This window comes from Corvus brachyrhynchos, unplaced genomic scaffold (assembly GCF_000691975.1).
Source record: "Corvus brachyrhynchos isolate BGI_N302 unplaced genomic scaffold, ASM69197v1 scaffold115, whole genome shotgun sequence".
Classification (NCBI taxonomy): domain Eukaryota; kingdom Metazoa; phylum Chordata; class Aves; order Passeriformes; family Corvidae; genus Corvus; species Corvus brachyrhynchos.
In genome coordinates, this window is record NW_008239553.1 from 15070545 (window position 1) to 15089647 (window position 19103).

The 19103-nt window shown below is 37.0% G+C and overlaps 1 protein-coding gene across 3 annotated transcripts in view; it reads left to right on the forward strand.

Annotated features, from left to right (window-relative positions):
* The window catches only part of RASGRP1 (RAS guanyl releasing protein 1), a 37060-nt gene that overhangs the window by 14331 nt on the left and 3626 nt on the right, over window positions 1-19103 (forward strand). Inside the window, exons 3-15 of one of the 3 annotated variants that reach the window (XM_008639738.2) lie at window positions 834-939; window positions 2997-3059; window positions 4852-4983; window positions 6042-6195; window positions 9342-9515; window positions 10268-10384; window positions 12069-12344; window positions 13549-13629; window positions 14269-14373; window positions 15389-15498; window positions 16132-16276; window positions 16997-17033; window positions 17612-17758. In XM_008639738.2, coding sequence (XP_008637960.1) covers window positions 834-939; window positions 2997-3059; window positions 4852-4983; window positions 6042-6195; window positions 9342-9515; window positions 10268-10384; window positions 12069-12344; window positions 13549-13629; window positions 14269-14373; window positions 15389-15498; window positions 16132-16276; window positions 16997-17033; window positions 17612-17758 — 1647 coding nt within the window. Of the gene's footprint in view, window positions 1-833; window positions 1582-2996; window positions 3060-4851; window positions 4984-6041; window positions 6196-9341; window positions 9516-10267; window positions 10385-12068; window positions 12345-13548; window positions 13630-14268; window positions 14374-15388; window positions 15499-16131; window positions 16277-16996; window positions 17034-17611; window positions 17759-19103 lie in introns of those variants that run through there. The other 2 variants (XM_017742247.1, XM_017742245.1) reach the window with 2 other exon arrangements.

Sequence of the window (19103 nt, forward strand, 5' to 3'; positions counted from 1 at the left end):
CAGGCTGTGGGAGAACATCGTCAGTTAATATTTACAAACACTTTCACTACTGTTTGTTGCAGGAATGGAAGCTTTTTAAAGTGTTCTGCTACATTTCATTTCCTTGATCTTTTTGGAATATAGGAAAAAACCCCACAAGACCAAGAAGAGACATGTAGTCTAAAGACCTTCTTCAGCTGAAATCCTTGTAATGCATAGTTCAGGACATTTAGGTCCACCACTGGGGGTATGCACAGATTAACCTCTGGGTTTCCAGCATATGTTGTGTCTCATTCCATGTGCATCTATGTATAAATGCTATCCTGTGTGTGTACTTTGGTGTTATATATGTCATCTGTACAAAAAGCCTCACAAACACTTGAGAATATTGCTTGAGAATACTGCTTGAGAATATTTAGTCATACCAGTAACTGCCTGACATGGCTCAGTAGCTGAATTCTTTTGCTTTGCAGTTCAGTGATTTGTTTCCAAGTTTATATTCGTATGCCTAAAGCATTTAAGTGCCTTGCTGGGCTTAGATCATTGTGTATAATTATCTGGGTATTCTGAGTGCTTTTGACACACAGTTGCTTTTTTGCTTTCCTTTTTCTTTTCTTTCCTTTTTTTTGTTTTAATTTTTTAAGGGTCTTCCAAACATGGTAGTGAAATATAGTAGTTGTTATATGGCTCTCACCAGAGAAATGATGCGCTTCCTAAATTAGTAAGTTACTGCTATCTTTGAAATAGCATACATGAACAGACCTGATTGGAATTAGGATTCTGAAAAAGCCTGTTGCAAATTGTTTATGAAGGTATAGCAAGATTTCAATATGAATAATCCTTTTTGTTTTCAGATTTAGAAGGAAATGCATGTCAAAACAACCAGCTGCTGAAAATAATTCTGGCCATGCATCAGTTTATCATCTCCTCTGCAGACATGCTTCAGAAACTCGTTGATCTATATCCTTTGTAATTTTCACCTGCTTTTAAGGAAACTTGACAAGTTTGAGATGGGTAAGTAGAGGATATTTAATCTATGGGTGTATTAGTATGCCACTAATTAAATTGTATACTTGTTCTTTACAGTTTTTTGGTTGTATGGTGTGCTTTTGTTTGGTTTAGGGTTGGAGTTTTTTGTTTGTCTGGTTTAGTTTGTTATACACAGAGCAAAAGATGACACTGCAGTTCAGGCTTTAATTAGGATCAATCACCCTCTGTTGGCTGTGGAGAGAATACCTATCAGGTGTCCACCATCAAGTCAAAGAGGAAAGAACAAAACTGTATCATTTGGATATGAAAATTTTCAACAAAAATTATTTCTCTCACACACACTCAAAATTGCTGAAATAAATCATAAGCTTTTCCTTTCTATTTGTTCCCATTTTGAGTTGTCTGCCTGGATTCATATATGTGTGTTTCTGGCTCATTAGATTTTTCGCAATGTAGCTACTAGATCATATTCACAGTACTAGCCTTTCTTTGCAATTTTTAATTGTGGAATATGTTACCTGTCTTCTTATCTTTACAGAATGCTTAGTCCTAATTAGATGAGCACAGTACAGGAAGGACACCGGTCATGCTGAGAATCTCCATCCAGTTTTGGTACAATTCAATTTAATAATCCTTTCTTTCCTCAAACTCTGTGTCTTACAGGCATTTACAAGCAGCATCCTTGACAACAGAGCTTTACTGCAGCTTTGACTGTCTGTCTGTAGCAGGACTGTCCGTCCTGCTGCTTCTCTAATCACAGGTGTTGGATCAAATGTGCAAAGCTGCAGCTGTGGTGTAGTGTTGCATTTAACTTAGGCTTGTGGGCTCTTGGAAAATGAAGCAAAGTCAGTGCTTGCATCTTTCTGAGATGGAACATATTCTGCAATCAGAAAAGCAGTTCAAACTTTTATCAGACTTCCATATTTTGCAAGCTTGGTTTTTAACTCTGTGTATAGCTCCTTGTAAAGACATTGAAAGTTAAAGACAATTTTGAATGGATCAAGTAGTCTGAGCTCTTGTGTTTTGCAAAACCTTGCAAATTTTCCAGTTTCACCCTTTCCCATCCCCTAAATTACATGGGTGATTTTAGGTGGTTACAAGTTCTTTGTAAGTAATCTAATTTTTTAGACATTCAGAGAAGAGCCTTTAAAGATATTTGAGAACTTACTTAGACTTCACCAGTTCTATAGTCAGCCTAATGTTAAAGGGCAGATGGCTTGGGCCCTCAGCTGTGGTAGATTTAGGCTGCAGTTAGTTTCAGTCAGAGTTTGAGTGGATCCACAAGGTATTTTCATTAAATTATGTTTTTCAGGCCTGCAAATGTATGTGTCATCTCCATTACAGAATCAAGACATGCATAATACATTTTCAAAATAGGTTTTTCGTGTCTTCAACAGATAATGCAGTACTGCTGGGTCACTGCAACAAACAGACATTGGCTACAATATCAGAACATGTTTTAAAGAGCTAATAGACTAAGAATATGGGTGTTTCTTTCAGTTGTCAGAGCAAATCAAATGAAAACTGTTGCATAGCTAGGAAGGTGAGGTTACTATGGAGAGGCATGTTACATTTTGCTCTACCATTGTCTACAACTAGTTATGTTTAACAGAAAATAGAAGATAATAGCTTTTTTTTTTTTTTAAAGCTCCAGTGAATTAGCTGAAAAGGATTTCTTCATAAACGCAGTGATTGATAAATTTGGTATTACTATTTCAATGATCATGAGATGTGTCAGTGTGAGTTTTATGAGAGGCATGCTGTAAAGAAACATGTGAAAAACAGAATTGCTGCACTACTTAACACTGCTCAGTACTCTGGCAACTGCATCAATGTTGCTCATGGTCATAGCTGCAATAAACTTCGGTAACAACCTTGGGGTATACTTTGTATATACTTATGTAAACCTTAATCTGATATAATATTTGCCATCAGCAGGATGATTCTTACTGCTTACAGGAAGCATCAAGCATGTTACATTTTACATCTTATGTGAATGGATGTGGTTTTCCTTAACAGTTTTCTACCTATCTTAATGCTTTAGAAAATAACTCTTCCATGCAGTGTGTAAAGATATGCTATTTTGTGAGGTAAGTATATTCTTGGTAGCTATTAGTCATTTGTCTGCAGTCACCCGTGTGATATATATAAGTATGTTTTTGCACATCTGAAATTGACATTAGAAAGAGAAACAGGTGTTCAGCTTTTCAAGGTTCACTTTAGCAGCTTTACACACGAAGGTCCAACTGGCTTTGAGCAGACCTGTCTAAGTCAGTGCATGAGTTGTCGGGTCACAGTTTTGAACTGAATCTATATGAATCTGTATCTTAAACATCTGTGAAAATTGACAGTGCTCAGGGAATGATAGAAGCGTGTCTAATATTATTATATAGGTCTATTAAAAATGAGGTGGGATATTGCAGATATTTTCATACTAAGCAAAGCTCTATTGCATTTGGTAGGTAATTCTCCTCAGTAATTCTACTTAGTCACTTGCAGTGATGCTGGGACACTTTTTTTCCACCTATTAAGTATAATAAAGTTTGATACCTCAGTTTAGAGAAAACAGGAAAGAAAATATTCAGCTCTAATAGATTGATGATACACAAAGGGGGAAATTATTAGTAACAGGAGAGTAGAATTTGTTTTCAGTTGTGATGATTGTATTACCTCAGAGCAGATTATTATTGGTTATGTCAGAATGCTTTAGTATTGTGTGAAATCTGGTAACATTTTTGCTTCCAGGCAAATTTATACATACGTGCATCCGTAAGAACGTGCAGTCCCATTTTTCCAACAAGCACAGATTTTTACATGTATAGTGCTGGGTACTGGGTCTGGCTGGGATGGAGTTAACTTTCTTCATAGCAGCTGCTGTAATGCTGTGCTTTGAATCTGTGAGTGAAACACAGAAGTATTTTACCTATTGCTGAACAGTGACTGCACAGCATCAAGGCCTTTTGTTTCTCACTCTGCCCTGCCACAGTGTGGCCTTGGGGTGAGCTTGAAGCTGGGAGGGGACACAGCTGACCTGAACTGACCAAAGGAACATTCCAAGCCATACAGGGTCATACTCAGAAATAAAAACTTAGGGGGTAGTCCAGAGTTGCTGGGCATCTTGTGTGAGATGGTGCTTGCCTTTACATCTTTTTTTTTTTTTTTTAAGCTTTTCTATTTCCTTTAGTTATTAAACTGTCTTTATCTTGGCCCATGCATTTTTCTCACTTTGCCCTTTCTGTTCTCTCCCCCATTTCGCTGCAGGGGGAGAGGAGGGAGTGAACACCTGAGTGGGTACCTATGTGCTGGCCAGGGTCAACCTGCCACAATTAGTGACAAGTCACATGCAGGAGTTGAAATATAAAATACATGACTGAAAAGATTTGAATGCCCCACAATGAAAACCGTAATTCTCTGAAAAGATTTTGTGCATGTGGGACAGAATCAGCTGTAAACTATTAAATATATTTAGTTAGTAAATTTTTGTGACTATCAAAGTGTATTTTTTTGATGTCCAGACCAAATAATTTCAAGTTTTAAGGAAGTTTATAAAACCTGAAATTTCATTAAGAATACGTCAGGATGCATAATGTCTAGATTTATTGTGAAGCAAGAAATTTTGATACCAAATTTACTGCAAGCTGTATGCGTAGTGTAGTTCTTTACAGCCTTAAGCCAGGTATCTTCTAATTTGTTTTTAGTCTTGAACTTTTGCTTTGTGATAAAATTAAGGTAGCCTGGCGAAAACATCTAAAAGCAAGATTTATCCTCCAAAGTTGTTCAAAAGTAATACAACTTGTAAACAGGAGCAGATACCTAAATTTCAGCCTAACTGATGTTAGATCAAAACGGTTTTTTTTTGTGTGTGTGTTTTAATTTTAATAGGTACTGGATTACAGAATTCTGGATTATGTTCAAAATGGACTCTAAACTATCCACAGCTATGGAGGAATTTCAAGAAGTAGTTAGAGCTAATGGTGAGGAGTTACATTGTCGTCTAATTGACACATCTCAAATGTGAGTGTCAAAGTCTCAATATACTCAGAAAACAATCTTTTGCTCTGAATTTCCTTTATTCAAATATAATGTCTCTCACAAGTTTTATGTTATGTACCCTTAGAAGAATTTATACTTCATTACAGATGAAATATACATTATGTAGTGGAACAGAATGCCTTTCAGGAATGGCTTAGGTTGAATTTAGCTGCAGTGTAGACTTTGGGCTGATTGTCCATGACAGCTAAGTTTTACTCTATCCAGGGAACTTAGAAAATTTGTAGGTGCCTAACGGTTTTGCAAGATCACGTGAAATCAATGAAAAAGCAGAATACAATTTGACTGGGTAAGAGATGAGGTAAAAAAAGTGTGTTTCTATTTTAGCAACAAAGGTAAGTGAGGATATGGTTTATTACATTGTCAGACTCTTGATATAGTTTAGATGATTTTGGTTATAAAATACTTGTTGTGGCAAGAATAAGTCCTACATCTATACATCATGCAAGTTCTTTCTTGGGAAGACATCTTTCCTTGTTATATGAGAGTAAGTTAGTTCTGTGGAAAGTTCAACTGACACAAGTGTCAGTTCCTACTTTGGAAATGCACAGGCTAAACAGAGCAGAATTTGGCATACATTTTGTATCTGATTATGAGGGAGGATATTTAGTTTTTCAAATTAAAATAAATTGTATTACTCTGTGGGTCAATAGCAAAAGGAGACAGTTCATACTCAGAGGCTGGTCAAGGAAATCTAAGAATTATTAAACGGAGGAGCGCTGGGTGTGTTCAGTGGAGATGAAGTTACAGACAACTATTCTGAAAATGCAGAAATTACGTAGAATCTCCTGCTGTTTAGTAAGACAGTTGTATTGTACTTAACATACTACATCAATACAATAAAGACTAACAATAATGTTTTGTCATATAATCTCTAATGCATGAAAGGAGTTTTCTGTTTAGAAGTTCAAATAATTCACTTTTTATTGCAGTAAGGCATGAAAACAATGTTACCTCTGACTTGGGGAAAGAGAAAAATGTTGCTCTTCAGTAAATAACTTGGAGTAATTGTGTTTTGAAAGAAATTCTAGGGATTGGTCTAGAAAGCTGACACAGCGTGTAAAGGCCAACACCAGTAAGAAACGGAAAGTCTCACTTCTTTTTGATCACCTTGAGCCAGAGGAGCTGTCAGACCACCTTACCTATCTTGAATTTAAGTCTTTCAGAAGAATATCAGTAAGTTATTTTTATTTATTTATTTATTTATATTAAGCAAAGATGGGAAGGACATAGAAAATATGGCTGAGAGGTAGTATTACAAGATTAACTCTGCCATACGAGATGTTGGACAATCTGTTTCCAGACTCTTTTTTATTTTACTCATGTTGAAGGTGGCCAGTGGAACTTACTCTGAGTAAAAACCCTTCTGCAACAACCATATGAGAGAGGGAGAAGGAACCTCAGCTGTTGAACAGTTGAGGCAAGATCAGTTGGATGGAAGAGGAGTAAACCTTCTTCCAAATCCAAGATCTTCTTCCCAAGAAGCTCTTTTTGTTAGAACAAGGGATGTCATTGGGCACAGGAGCAAGCAGCGTCCTTTGACTTAAATCAGTAATCAGGCTGAAATTGAATGAAGGAAACCTGGAATATTCTCCTAGAATGCTCACCTTCTGTGGCTGTGGTGAACAGTACAGCAATTCTGAGCAGTGATTAATGGACTGCATTGAAGATGTCCACTGGACTCTGCTTGCCTTTTTTGATTGTGCATAGCAAAATAAAGACTAGAGATAAGAAAGCATTTTAGAAAATGCCATTTTTAATGTAAGGGGGGATAAACATATTTTATTATACCAGCTTTCATGTACACAAACAATTCTTAGGGATTTATCTAATTTTTCTTTCATTTGTTTTGTTTTCTCCGTAATGTTTGTAGCTGCTAAGATGCAAACTTCCCTATGCACCTTGGCTTCACTTGCATCATTGTATGCTACAACATTACCTCTATTAAAACCTGATACAGTTTACACATGGAAAAGTGAATGTTAGAGACCAAAATCTAGGAGGGTTGCAAAGCCTGTGTGATAATAAGAGTGAAAGCAAAGTGGTTTTTTCAGTGTGTTTTTTTTTCTGTTGCTGTTATTTAGCTGGTTTTGGCAGGTTTTTTTGCAGCACTACAATATGAAGCTGAACCTATACAAGAAAAGGGGCTCTCACTAGATGGTGGAAGATTTCACAGTCGTGTTTTAATGTACTTTATTTTGAGCTGACAGTACGTGACTCTGTGTTTTGTGTTAAACTCAATAAGCTGTAGAACCGAAGTCATGCACAGATTGCTGCCTGTAGGCAGTAATAATATGCAAAGCTTATATAACTTATCATTTTCAGAACCTCTGTGTAGATATAAGGTAATTAACGGGTGCAACAAGTATGGTTTTAGTTTGTGTCAGATGTGTCATGGAGTTCCAACAGCTACATACATATATACATTTTATATGCAGGGTACCTGTGTATGTTTTTTGTATAAATGAGTTTACCAAGACTTTGGGTCAGAAAATGTGTAATTAATAATTAGCTATATTAATTAAATCTTTGCAGAATCTGTTCATGATGTGCTAAGCCATAGAATCCTTTCGTTATTCTAATACGGCATCATATACCAGGAAAAAGACTGAAGACGACTGGCTGTGTTATTGGGCACTGAAATAACTATTTAAAGGTTTGGGCATTTGAAAGTCAGGAGGGAATATTTGATCACGTACACAGCGCACAGCAAAATCTTCCATGAGATACCGCCCATCTTGTAGCAAATTAAAATGCTGGGAGTGGTGTTCACAGAGTAATGACTGCAGGCATTCTGGTGCTTGGAAAGTATTTTAATTTATAGTCATAAAGTACAGGGAGGCCACAGTCTTTTGTAAGAATCTGGATTCCTGTTGAGGCTCTTAAGTTAGTCACCACAGTAACAGGCTCCTGCATTATTTAAGTACCTAAACTTCTTTACCATATCTGCCACTAACACGCTTGTTACAGCTGACCTCATTAATAAATTTGTGCACTACAGTTAATTAAAAACTTTTAAGTAACATTTTAGGGATTAATTTTTTCAGCATTTAAAAAAAAATCTTTTCCGAAGGAGATGCTGAGAACAAAACATAAAACTGATTCATAGTTGTACTGAAACTTCTATGAAGTCCATAATTATGTAGTCAGATACTGAAAAATTACCTATCTATCTATATAGAGTAGTTGCTTAAATTTCAAGATCCACCCAAACCTGGCTGGGGTTCAAAATTCAAAGAGTAATTGTAAAGTAAGTACTATGTAATCTCAGAGACAGCTGTACTTATTACTAACATTTCTTCCATTTTTAATTTAATGAGAGGAGAAATCTAGAGGTGTCTGCTGTCAGTTTTGCTTTTAAAGTGCTGATAGTTCTTACTAAACAGATGGAAAAAATTTATAAAGTTGTGAGAAGGTGAGAGAGGGAGAGTAAGAAACAAACAACAGCCTGACAATTTATGGCCTTTGCTTAAAGATCAGTGCTATTCCACATATTCCTGTGGAAAGGAATATATGCCTCCTATGGCTCTGAGTGTTTTTGGTAAGATGTTAGTGTTAGTGGTCATAGTAAAGAATGGACGTAAAAATTGTGTGTCACATTTTCTGATGATCAAATTCTTCTGCATTTTTGTTAATGGATAAATCAACAGAACGGATAAAAATTGCATCAACAGAAGCAAATGATTGCTTCTCTTTAATCTTAATGGAAGAATGGCTTTTAAAAAAAAATCTGTGTCACAGGTGTCTACCAAACAATTTTAGATTGCCTTGATTAAATAAGAGAATCTCACAAGCTGTATTGAAAGTATTAAGGAATCTGTAGCCCTCATTCTTAATGGTCTTATCTCAGTTTCGTATTAATCTCATTGAACTTGCTTTTTGTATTAGTATAGCTTAATTCAGAAGTGTGCCCCAGCTACAGAATGCATAAACTGAACACTGAACTCCCTTAAACTATTACTGAGTTACTAGATTACAATTTAAATTCTGTTTAACCTTCCCTATAGAAGTCTAGACTCAATGAATCTGTGAAGCCACTGAGGCTGGGAGGAAAGCCCTAGTTCTGCTCATCCTGGGGTTTATAAGAGCCAAGGCCCCTGAGATACAGGAAAAAGATGCTTTCAGTTAATTCAATTAGTCGAAGCCCCTGCTTTTGAACTTAACAAAGCTTTTACAAAGGAAAGATTTCAGTCTTACGGATATTTAAGGTATAAAATATATCTTTTATATTTAATTTGAAAAGCAGACCTCTGTCTGCACACAGATCATGAGGTATATGAAACTACATGAATTTTCATTTATGTTTCTTTTGTTTGTTTAAGTTCTCAGACTATCAGAACTACATTGTGAATAGTTGCGTGAAAGAGAACCCAACAATGGAAAGATCGATTTCTCTTTGCAATGGTATCTCTCAGTGGGTGCAGCTAATGGTTCTCAGCAGACCAACACCACAGCTTCGGGCTGAAGTGTTCATTAAGTTTATTCATGTTGCACAGGTCAGTTAAAATCTGGCATGTTTGGTGTTTATTTTGTCTTTCTCTGATACAGCCCTTTTTTTTTTGCTCTTCCTATGCTACTACTGTAGGGTGAGCTGGTAGTGTTGGCACTGGTCTCCTGCTTCATACACAGCACATGTGTATTTGTGTGTGTGTGCTGCCTTACCAAGTGCTCAGATATTACAGTGCCATGGCACCAGGTCTTTCTCATGTTCATTCTGAAGAAATTGTTTTTACTGAAAAACTGGACTTGCTTTTGAATCAGCATGTGAGATTCCCAGCTGTGGCTGTGAAGCTTTCCAGAGCATGAGCCACTTGCATGCCTTTGGCTGTAGTTAGAAGCATTCCACCAGAAACACCTTTCTGGATAAAAGCAGAGCTACGGTCATATTCGTATTCTTTGCGTAGTAATGCGAAGTTGTATGGTTGGCATACAACTGCACTCATAACCAGGATAATAGGCAGTGTTTCCTAGTTGTGGTAGACTGTGGGAAGAGGGGGAACTACTGAGGGGGTACTTTGAAGACTTACTGTATCTGAAAATCTAATATTTGATTTAGTAACAGTAGAATAAGTTCGTGTTACACCCAGTAAAATCACAACTCATTACCAAAATACATGAAGTCAAGTGTCACAAGACTTGTAAGACTTCAGAGCAATACCAAAGAGGAAATTAAAATTTGGGTGTGCACGCTGAACAACCTGAACCTTTAAATTATAAATGCTGATTTTTTTTTTTTATGTCACCATAGAAGCTCCACCAGCTGCAGAATTTCAACACATTAATGGCAGTGATAGGAGGCCTCTGTCACAGCTCCATTTCCAGGCTCAAGGAAACAAGCTCATGTGTTCCTCATGATGTAATTAAGGTTAGTATTGCTTCTCTAAGTTTTACAAATAAGGTAACCTTTAACTTTTTTTTCACTGCACACACTAAAAGCAACCTTACTTCATTGGATGAGATGGAAAGACAGAACAAAAATTCTTTGGTTTTGAAGGGTTTTTATTTGTCATTTCATCTCTACATCACCAGTTACTCCTACACTTTTTGCAACCCCAAGACTTCCTTCAAGACTTGTATACATTCTCTAAGGTTTTTTGTTTAATGTCAGATGTGATGAGCTGCATTTTCATTTACATGCAGTAGTACAGAATAATATTCAAGCATGAAAACAGAGAATTGGATCCTGGAACGTTTGAAAACAAAACTATTGTCATCCGTAGCAACACTGACCATCCTGAGTCTGTAAAATCTAGTACAGAGCTCTGCACTTTGAGTGAAAGAACTTCCCTATGACAGGTTTTATTTAATTCAGACTTTAACAAGTTTAGCCCTAATGCACACATAGTATGGTTGAATGTTAGAAATCTATTTTATTTTCCAGTTAAATTCTTGTGAAATTCACATGAAAGCTATTAAATGGGTAAGAAGGCATATTTTTTAGCAATGCTTCTTAAGAAGCCTTCATGTGGCTTCTTAGGAGACTTCTTAAGAGAATAAGATACTTTATTCTTTTTGGGGCCTGAAATATTTCGTAAAGGTATCTCATGAGCCTGTTTTGATCACAGTATGATCAGCTTAAATGAACAATGCATACCTGACCTTCCACTGGAAATGCTTACAGCTCTCAGAATCTATAAAATCAGTTAGAAAGCTTATTTCAGAAACGTGTTGTTTTTCAAATTTTGTCATTTTAAGGACTGCATGTGTGTACATCATTTGAATAACTTTTTGTATCAAGAAATCATATACTGGTGCTAATAGAAAGCAGGTAAAAAAAGGCTGGTAATTAGTGACTTGAAAACACACTTTGAGGTTTAACTACATCAAACAGTTTGTAAAGGTTACAAATCGAGAACTTTGACAGGAACTTCCCAGAGAAAACATTGGTCCATTGATTTTGCAGTGTTATGAGTCAACTTTGTACCTGTATAATTTTAAACAAGGGAAGATATTTATCCTGGTAGACTGAAGATTATTGTGGCCTTTATAAAAAACCCAAGATATTGTTTCTAATTCATTTCCATGGAAAAAGTTTTCTTAAAAAACAGATATGAGACCTTGAACCATAGTATGACTTCTGATCACACTGCAGTGGGATCACGGCACAGTACAGGGTTTCTCTGCCAGGACCTCTCCAGCAGTTCCAGCTGGTGACCTGGAAGTCAGATAATGCATTCCACATTTTAGGGTGAAGATGACTGCGTTTATGAATGTCAGAGAGCTTGTGCTGTGCTTACACATTGACTGCATACAGATCCCTCTGATTTGAGAGAATCCTATCTCCTTCTTTTCATTTGACTAAATGGGGAGTGTAAGGAGACCAGCATTACAGATTAGACTACAGATTAACTATCTGTAGTTGCATATTAGTATGTGATTTATGGGTGTAGGAAATCTAGAATACCTAGATTTCATTTGAAGTTTTATAATCTTTTTCAAGAGCCATTGTGAGTAAATTCCTTAACAATAACATGGGAAGTTCTGGTGCTGTATGACAAAAACAGAAACAGTAACTAGCATTGATTTTTTTGTTTTCTTTTTATTTTTAGGTGTTTAATGAAATGACAGAATTGCTTTCGTCTTACAGAAATTATGATAGTTACCGACGTGCCTATAATGAGTGCAGTAACTTTAAGATCCCAATCCTTGGGGTCCACCTGAAAGACTTGATATCCCTTTATGAGGGCATGCCAGACTACTTGGAAGACAAAAAAATTAATGTATACAAACTATATTCTCTGTATAACCACATAGATGAGCTGATACAACTCCAGGAAATGCCACTTCCCCTGGAGGCTAATATGGACCTTGTTCACCTGCTTACAGTAAGTCTGTGAGATAAGATAAATACATCCAATTAAAAATTTCATTTACCTATCAAACAACTAAATAGAGAATTCCATTAATTAATTAATTAATTAATTATGAATTCATAAGAGTGTAAGATTTCTTTTAATCTAAGGGGAAATGTACAGGAATAGAAGAGAAAAAATTGGTGACACTGATTTATCTGGCAGCAAGGGTAGAGGTGCCAGTTCAGCAGTATGCTTCCAATTATTTCTACAAGGGAAGGAAATGTTTATTTCTGCTTCACTATAGTAGCATGCACTCTCTGTACTTTCAATAAGGAGGATTCCTTGTGTTAAAAACAAAATCACACAGAAGTTCAGTCCCTCAAGATACTGCATTTCTAGCCAAGTTTCTTCTGGTGCTAAAGAAACTGTCTGACATAAACATTAGTCAAATGTAGTCAAATTAGTCAAATATGACTCTCCCAGTCATATCCAGTCAGTGCCATGCTACTAAAAAAATTGATACTACCTGGGACTTCGTTAAAACAATAATTATTTTAGCTTCTCCTAGTAAGTTAAGCTACTCCCTTCTATTAGAATACTACATCTTCCTTTCTTGTTTCTCAGTTTTGTTTGGCCCTAACAAGTATCTCATCTTGGAAAAACTAGTTAGCCTGCTTCCACTTTCTGGTGATAAGCCCTGTTTCAGTAAAAAACTAAGAGATAAAAATGCTTATGTGCCTGAGGTTATTTGTTCTCTCTGGGAGCACTCTTGTGTGAAATAAAGCACAGAGGCCCATGGCCTGAAATAAAGCTGTATGAAGTGGTGAACTTCTTACTTCTTCCTGCTATTTGTTCTAAATTATTCTGAGTATTTCTTTCTTCTAAATAATGTTTTATAAAAATGGCTATTACAACTGTGTAGAACTTTGTCCATAATTTCATGCAGCAATATATGACAGGACATAAATGAGAAGAAACATTTTATTTCAATGCAAGAGCTTCTGAACTCCCAATAATGTTACAGTTTTCCAGATAATGGCAATAACAGTCTGGAATGTAGAATTGGACACATTTCAAATCACTGTGAACACCTGTGCAGCTCAAGGTCATTTTTTTCTAGGTGTAATTGAAATAAAAAAATAATGCACCAAAAAATATGAATGCATTCCAGCAACAAGTTTATAAAGTAGTAGTGGTGACTGTTCTGGGATTAAACTAATGTGTTTGTTTTCAGCTGTCCCTTGATCTTTACTACACAGAAGATGAAATTTATGAACTTTCATATGCACGAGAGCCACGAAGTCACCGAGCTGCTGTAAGGGCCTTTACAGATTCTTTACAAAAGGAGGGGTTTTATGAGTGATTTTAATTTAAAAAGAAGAATTTTTTTTAAAGAAAGTTTTATCTCTTGCATTAAATTTATTATTTTATTTTATTGTATGTGAAATTGAAAACATTGTAGCTTTGTGGACTGAGGTAAATCTATTAAAGCACAAATTGTTTGGTTGGTGATGAAGCCTAAGTTAGAATATGTGGCAGAGTTGACACCATATCAGGTTTTATAATATGAACACAAAGACAAATGAAGTTGTTGCATAGAGACATGACATCAGTCTCAATCTTGGTAGTTGATACTATTTTTTTCAAATGGAGAATTCTTACATGATTCAAATGATGAAACCCATGAGTGTCATGTGGTAGTTTTGTTCCTGTTTTATAAATATGGAAAAGATGGTGATTTTACAGGGTTGTCAGCAAACTGTGACAGTTCAAGGCATGACTGCTGTTTTGAACAGTTCAAGGAAGAGCTTAAGCACCATGTAATTATCAAAAGAACGATCTCGGGTCCAAGAGGTCATTTCTGCAGTCCTGTGCCACAGAGTCCACTGTCACAAATGGAAGAAGTGTAATCTTTCCATGTGGTACTAATGAAGTTCCTTTCAATTTATTTCAGCCTATGACACCTTCCAAACCACCAGTAGTTGCAGACTGGGCCTCAGGAGTGGCCCCAAAACCTGATCCAAAAACCATCAGCAAACATGTTCAGAGGATGGTAGATGTAAGTAAGGTTGGCCAGTGTACTTTACATCATTGTAAATCTTTGTAGTCTTAATCTCAAGGTATGAGAGAATACAGGGATGGGACTTCTGTCCTCACGATCAGATATTTTTGCTTACCTGTATATAGCAGCAGCAGCCGTGAGGCATGGATGGAAATTCCTTCAGTGGCTGAAGAGCCAGTAGGAAGTGTGAATGCTGGTTTGTGTACTTCCAGAGTCACTCTTTCAAGGAGCCAGGGAGTCCATTTCTACCAGGGACTCCCAACGTCATGCAGTCTGACAGGAGGCCTCTCAGTGGCTTTGTTACAAGCAGCCGTTGCTTTTTCTCTTTCTTTTGAGTCCCCCGCTTTATGGGAAACTACTAGTTAAGGTGATTGATTCCAAAACTGGTGGGGGTAGAGAGGTAGTTTGTCTTTGCTTGCCTGCTTCATCTCTTCTTTCTAAGCACTTCTAATATTGTGAGGCATCCTTTGATACACGCTGTTTTGGAATATATTTCTAAATTTGATCTAGGTGTGCTCCTTGCCTTGTGGCCAGAGACAAACAGTAATGCATTCTGCAAGTGGAAACAGGTGTCTGCCCTGAAAATTCTGTCATATTACTGAATTTCTCATTACACTGACCTGATAAAATAAGCTAGGCAGTTACACTGATTTGGCTGCAGAAACCATCATTGAGAACACTAATTGAGAGCATTAGTTCAAGTTGTACATGTGAGTCTGGGCAGAATGTTCTTAAAGCAGAAGTAAAAAACAGCTGTCATTGTGTTGTGAAACTTTTAGTCCAGCCTGTGTGGACTTTGTCTCAAACCAGTACACTATGTTTTGCTGCAAATCAAGAAATCATAATGCTTTTTTAGTCTCAAGCAAAAAAACCAATTAGACTGTTGCACTGTTTAATAAACACTGGGAGAAGATGGGAGAGGAAATCCATAACTATTACTAATGTGGAGGCTTTCTAAAGTGGTAATTCAGACCATCCTCATTATAAACTATTCTGCTATTACCTCGCGCAGTCTGTCTTCAAAAATTACGACCATGATCAGGATGGATACATTTCCCAGGAAGAATTTGAAAAGATTGCTGCCAGCTTTCCATTTTCATTTTGTGTAATGGCTAAGGACTGGTGAGTACCTGCTTATCAACTTTGCAGCATATGTTTTGGGAGGGATTTAGGGGTTTTTGTGTTTAAATTGTATTTTATCATTAGGGTGGTAAAAGCGTCCTTTTCAGGCACAGACAGAAGTGAAAATGTAACTGACAAAAGCATCTTCTAAATGTGTTGTGAATGACATGGGCTTACAGCAATGGTGACCAAGCTGATTTAGAAGGAAAAACAGACAATTGAAAAAGAAGTATTTTTCAAATTATAGTCAGTATTTACTGCTAAAGAATTTTCCTGTGATAAAGCTGTCCCTTAAAGAATTGGCAAATGAATACTTTGATAAAATCAGGAACATTTTCATAATATATTAGAGCATGGAAAAATACAACAGTGATTATTCAGAGGTTTACTATGAAGTAGTTTTGAGGTTGCATTGCATTTGCAGATATTTCATTTATCCTGACAGTTTGCAGTTTAAATGTGTAGATAAGCTTCTGTGTATTTTGGAAACAATTGGCAAGATTACTGAGATCACTTTAGTTTTTTGCACATGAAACTATCGCTATTATATAATGCAAGAAAAATATGTTTCATTCTCCTTATGCATTTAACAAAATATATGTCTCACAAACAACTTTTCTTGTTTATTTCCAGGGAAGGTCTGATTAGCAGGGATGAAATAACAGCTTACTTTATGAGAGCTAGCTCAATCTATTCCAAATTAGGACTTGGCTTTGCTCACAACTTCCAAGAGACCACTTACTTAAGGCCCACTTTCTGCGACAACTGTGCTGGATTTGTAAGCTTACTTTTTAGCAAATTATGTTAACATCCTTTGGAATTATGCCTTTTTTATCTCATAATTGCCTTATGTCATATACAGAAAAGGATCTATATAAAACATCAGTGAAGTTATATAGAACACCAGGCTTCTGCCTCTGTAGCCTTCTAAGGTATCCTTTACTCCCCTCTTGGCAGGGCCAGTATGTTTAAACATGGTTCATACCTTGTGGAGTTTGGCTGTGTCACCAAAAACAGTCTCAGGCAAGACTTCCAAATCCAGAGACTTCCACTCCACAGGGCTGATAGAACTCATGTCCTGATACAGACATGACATGCCACTGCCTATGGCACGGAAGATTTTGTAAAATTGTCCTACTAATCTTCATTCAGCTGAGATCATACAAGGCTGCTGAGGCAGAATTCTCCATCTACTCCAGCTCCACAACTCCTCGAGGGGCTGTCAGACCTGCTGATGTATTCAGTAGACTAGCTCAAGATACTTTGTATGTCATTGATGAACACATGTAAAATATTCTGTTTACCTTATGCTAAAGAGGTAAAAAGTTCCATTTTGACCTTATGATTAGAAGTGTAGGGGAACAAGATATTCTGCAAGTGCTCAGATCTTAGAAAAGAGTGGAGCTTTTAGTGTTTGTTGTTTTTTTTTTAACCTGGAGGTATCAAACATGCAGAGAAATATATTAATACATAGGCTTTCTGTTTGTTTGAATTTCAGCTATGGGGAGTCATTAAACAAGGATACAGATGCAAAGGTAAAGTACTTTATACTTTGTTAATTTTAATCCATAATTGATAGTGAATGGCAAAAACCCGTGATCATCATGAGATCCATTGCTACAGAGATCCATCTATGGACCCATTTAATCTGACCTCCCAGGGAGGAGAAAACTGATTCAGGAATAGTATGACAGGCAGAAGAAATGCAGAGATGAAGGAACTTGTAACTGACAGCTCTAATGCTTTGCAAGACATTACTGAATTCAGAGGGTTTGGGAACAGACCCTTGGACACAAACAGCACCACTCTGTGAATATTGTGCAGCACATTCCCAACATCTGTTTCGCAGTTTTCTTCCTGCAGGTATCAGCTTTCTCTGCAGCCCCTACAGTCACTGTTGTGACTGAATGTTGCCATTTTGTACTTTCATAATGAAAAGGAGTTTTAGCCATACATAGCAAAGGGATGTCATTCTACAGATGTGTGTTGTTACAGGTAGTCGTGTAGAGAACACCAAAGAAGGCTTCTTGCTTCCCAGGAAGGCACAGTGTGAGAGCTATCTTAGATGCTACACCAGAGCCACTGAATCATGTAAACGTTGTTTTGTTTACAGACTGTGGAATGAACTGTCACAAGCAATGCAAAGACCTGGTTGTGATAGAGTGCAAGAGAAGACCCAAAACTGCAGTTGCAGACAGCAGCCCAACATCTGCCCTTGCTTCAAGCCTCTGCCCAGTAGGAGTCAAAGAACAATTCCATGGTGAGAAAAGATCACATTAAAAATACCAAAATATGTAGATAATCTTTCCTTTGCTCCTTTTTCTTTTAAAGCTGAGTTGTACAGCATCTTTTTAAGTCTTGTTAGTTAACTGCAGTGTTTTATCAACATAGAAACTAGAACCAGGTGTATTTTAGCTTGTATCAAGTAACACCATTCTTGCTCTAGACTGAGTAAGGATGGCCTCCCTTTCTGGGAGATCTCATCACACTACACAATGTATGGTGCACAAATGCCACCAAAAAATGAGTAAATCTTCTGCCAGACTCTCATGAGAACTATATGCCATGAGATGAAAGAGCTGACAGGAGTTTCCTTAACTCTCTCACCTTGTGAGGAGCAAGTCTTGCTTTTTTAGCAAGTTGTAACATTGACTACTGCACTGTTACAATTCTGACTCAAATTTCAATGTGGAGTTTATAAAGTCAGTTTTCCTACATATCTGTCTGCTAGGAAAACCAACAGCTAATTGTCCTTATATTTTCCACTTCAGTAGCAGAATCTGTAACTCCTCCCCATCTGTCCATCTTTCACAGAATCGGAAATGAAAAATGTACAGCTCTCTGTTCTTTTCTCCTTCTATCAAACAAGCTGTATACAATTTTCTTACTGTGTATTACTGTGTAGGCTTCCAAAGAAGGAATGTTGTCCTTGAAAAACACCAGGCTACTTCTGGTTTTGATTTTGATGTTCCAACTCTCTGAATATTCACTTTCTTTGAATTTCTTTCCTGCTTTTTGCCTGTATTTCATATGTTCTTCAAATCTGCTTCCTGCCACTTTGATTATCAGTCTTTTGTGTTGTATTTAACACTCATACTGCTGGGTTCCACCTTAGGCTTCCTGTTAGCACTTACACAGAGCTCAGTGCAGCCCATTTCTCTTGATACTGACTATGTGCATGTCGCGGGTTCGGTTTGTAACCGGGCAGAAACACCAATTTAGTGTAGTGGTTTGGTCCAAAATACTCATTACTGTTTATCTGCTGTGAGATAAGAATTAGGAGAAACGCAAAGCAGGCACCAAACTTGAAAGAATATAAAGAAGTTTATTAACAGACCTAAAAGAAGGAAAAAAAATTATACCACCTTCAGAACTCTCCTCCTCCCCCCACCTTCCTCCCTTCTTCCACTGACAATGTTCAAAGACAACCCTTGAGATGTTCAGTCCGTTTACCACTTCCATAATAACCTTGTTCAGTCCATTTAGAAAGAGAAGTCTCTTCTTGCTCATGCTATGAAAACATTATCACAACGAGACAGCCGCCCACTTCCAAATATTGTTCAGTCCATTTAGGAAGAGGAGCCTCTCTGCCTGCGTGTGAGTCC